The 3441-nt window shown below is 37.3% G+C and overlaps 1 protein-coding gene across 1 annotated transcript in view; it reads right to left on the minus strand.

Annotated features, from left to right (window-relative positions):
- Nucleotides 1-955: 955 nt before the first annotated feature.
- Nucleotides 956-3441, minus strand: part of EAH_00059920 (hypothetical protein, conserved) — a gene marked incomplete at both ends in the record, with an annotated part of 4810 nt that continues 2324 nt past the window's right edge. Inside the window, 5 exons of the mRNA XM_013397111.1 lie at nucleotides 956-1084; nucleotides 1402-1603; nucleotides 1761-1817; nucleotides 2511-2632; nucleotides 3066-3254. Of these exons, the coding sequence (XP_013252565.1) occupies nucleotides 956-1084; nucleotides 1402-1603; nucleotides 1761-1817; nucleotides 2511-2632; nucleotides 3066-3254 (699 nt within the window). The remainder of the gene's footprint in view (nucleotides 1085-1401; nucleotides 1604-1760; nucleotides 1818-2510; nucleotides 2633-3065; nucleotides 3255-3441) is intronic.

Consider the following 3441-nt stretch of genomic DNA (forward strand, 5'->3'; position numbering starts at 1 on the left):
CAAATGCAAAAAATAAATAAATAAATAAATAAATAAATAAAAATAAATAAATAAATAAATAAAAATAAATAAATAAATAGAAAGAAAATAAGTAAACAGATAGATAAAGAGAAGTAAATGAGCAAATAGGTAAAAGGAAATAAATAAATAAATAACAAGAAACAAATGAACAAATAAATAAGAATAAAGAAATAAACAAATAAAAGACGAGAAATAAACAAACAAATAAAAAGAAACGAGCGAATAAATAAAAAGAAATCAACGAACAAATAAGCAAAAAAAACAAACAAACAAGTGCAGAAAAGATAAATAAACAAACAAACGCAAAAAAGATCAACAAACAAACAAATGCAAGAAAACAAACAAGAGCAGGTATAGCAGACAAACAAATACAAAAAAGATAAACGAAAATGCAGCAATCAAACTCAAGAAAATAAAAAGAGATACCAGCAGTATGCATGCAGACGAAATAACATATAATAGAGAGATACATAAATAAATAAAAAGAAATAGAGATAAACTAACAAAGACAGAGACAGAGAAGCAATATATTGAAATGTAGGCAGACAAAGAGAGACAAACAAAGAAAGAAAAAAGAATGAGAGATAAACAAACGCATGCACAAACAATCAGTGCAAGACAATAGTTGTAACAACAACAATAATAATAATATTAATATTAATATTAATAATATTAATAATAATAACAATAATAATCATCAGCATATTAATAATAATAATCATAATAGTATTAATAACAACAACAACAACAATAATAATAATAATAATAATAATATTGAGTATTATAAATATATAATACTAAATATTATTATCAATGATAGGAAGCGTAGCAAGCAAAAACAAACAAAGACAGAAAAGAAAACGGAAGCAAAGAGAGAAAAAGATAGAGACAAAGAGACAGAGAGATAAAGGGACAAACAATACAATAGATTAGATTAGCTCAGCTGTCTCCTTACCTCGCAATACTCAGCAACACAGCCACACCAGCGATAAAGAAGAGAAAGAGAAGAAGAAGAAGAAAATATACGAGTTATTCTCTTGCCGCATGCAAGCTTAAGACAAATCTGCAAATAAATAAAAAAAATAAACAAATACAAAATATTTATTTTCTCGCTCAGATAGAAGCATTAAAACAAATATTATTTTACTTTGTACTTCACTTGTTTATCTTTTATTATATCTACAAATAAATAAATAAATAAATCTATTGTCTTATTATTATTATAATATGAAGAGAAAGGAGAGAAAAGAGCAGTACACACAGCCCCCCAAACACGCAACCAGCAGCAGTTCCTGGTGCTGCTGGGCTGCTGCTGCTGCTGCTGCTGCTGCTGCTTCTCCTGCTGCTGCTGCAGCTGTGGCACTAGGGTTTGTTTCTTACAGTTGCCCTCTGCTCAGGAGGCAGTTTGCTGCACTCCTCATCCTGCGCTTTGAAATCTGCTGCTGCTGCTGCTCGTTGCTGCTGCAGCAGCTGCTGCTGCTGCTGCATCTTCGCCCTCTTCTGCTCCTGTCTCCTCGCCTCCTGCTGCCGCCGCTGCAGCTCTTGCTCCTGCTGTCTCTTCTCTTCTCGCTGAAGAGAGAGTCTGTATAGCAGCAGCAGCAGCAGCAGCAACAGCAGCAAGGAGGTTGATTGTTTACCCAGATTCATTTGCAAACAAGTAGAAATAATCTAAGGACGAGGAAGAAGACAATACAAATAAGCTCAGGTGTACATGCAGGTTGCTTGCGGTGTATCGGCACCTCAGAGACTCTTGGCGCTGAATCTCTTCAAATGCAGCTTCTTGTTCACGACGCAGTCTGAGCCACAAACCCTAAACCCTAAACCCTAAACCCTAAACCCTGAGCCCTAAACTCTGAACCCCAAACCCTAAATCCTAAATCCTAGACTCTACATCCTAGGCACTACACCCTAAACCCTAAACTCCAGACCCTAAACCCTAAACCCTAAACAACGAGGTCTTATGAAGGTTTATTCTATACACCCTAAAGGCAGACGAATGCAACAGAATGCAACACCTAGAAGAAGCAAAAGAACAAGGAAGGGAGAGAAAGAGAAAAAAGAAGAAAAACAAATGAAAAGAATAAAAGAAAAAGATTTGATATTAAGAAGAGATAAATAAATATTTGATATTAAACAGAGACAACGCAAGAAGACAGACAGAAGAATAAAGCCCCAGAAAGAAACAGACTATTTCAAATGCAACAAACAAACAGACAAACAAACAAAACACGAAAAATAATATTAATATTCATTATTATTATTATTATTTTAATTGTAATAATTGTTATTACTATTATTATACTTACTATTATAATTGTAATTATTATTATTATAACTGCAATTATTATTATTATTACTATTATCATTATTATTACAATTATAATTATGATAATATTATTATTATTATAATCTGCCTGCTAAGCAGCAGTTGGTTCGGTGCAGTGTTGAATTTGCTGCTGCTGTTAATTAAATAAAAAAGAAAGAATTACATTTGTGTCTGTCTCAGAGCCTCTTGCTTCTCATTGCATATTTGCTGCAGCTCCTCCAGACGGTCGATAGCCCCAACTGCATGCGATGCTGCTTCTGCTTCTCCCCATGAACCTTGTAAAGCCTGAATCCCGGTGCAGCAGCAGCAGCAGCAGCAGAAGCAGCAGCAGCAGCAACAGCAGCAGGCGCAGGGAGTCTCAGATAAGGCAAAAGAAGCAATCATGAAGCAAAACATCCGCCTCCATAGCAGCAGCAGCAACAAAAACAGCAGCAGCAGTTATATCAGCAGCAGAAACAGCAACAGCAGCAATAATATCAGCAGCAGCAGCAACAACAACAGGAGCCCCAATACCCCCAACAATCTCAGCAAGAGGAGCAGCAGCAGCAGCAACAGCAGCAGAAACAGCAACAGCAACCGCAGCAGCAGCAGAAACAGCAACAGCAACCGCAGCAGCAGCAGCACCAGCAAGAGCAGCAGCAAGAGCAGCAGCAAGAGCAGCAGCAAGAGCAGCAGCAAGAGCAGCAGCAAGAGCAGCAGCAGCAGCAGATTCGGTTACTGTATGGAGCCAGTTGTGTGCAGCTCTAAGCCAATTGAGGTTAGGATCTCTCGGTGGAGAGTTAGCGAAGATAGGGTTGGGGATAAATATTAATAAACAAGGAAATGCATGCAGCTGCAGCAGCCGCTGCAGCGCGACGCCCTCGCGGCTTCGCGACCAAGTCGCAGCAAACAAACACCCGTGTGTCTCCTGAAAATCATAACGCATGCAGCAGCAGCACCACCAAAAGCTGCAATACTACCAGCAGCAGCAGCAAAAGCAGAAGTAGTAGCAGCAAACGCAGCAGCAGCACCTCACGAAACAGCACCAGCAGCGACAGATATATATATATATATATATATGCATACACATATATATATATATATATATATATATA

This window comes from Eimeria acervulina, genomic scaffold, assembly GCF_000499425.1.
Source record: "Eimeria acervulina Houghton genomic scaffold, Eah_scaff1453, whole genome shotgun sequence".
Classification (NCBI taxonomy): Eukaryota; Apicomplexa; class Conoidasida; order Eucoccidiorida; family Eimeriidae; genus Eimeria; species Eimeria acervulina.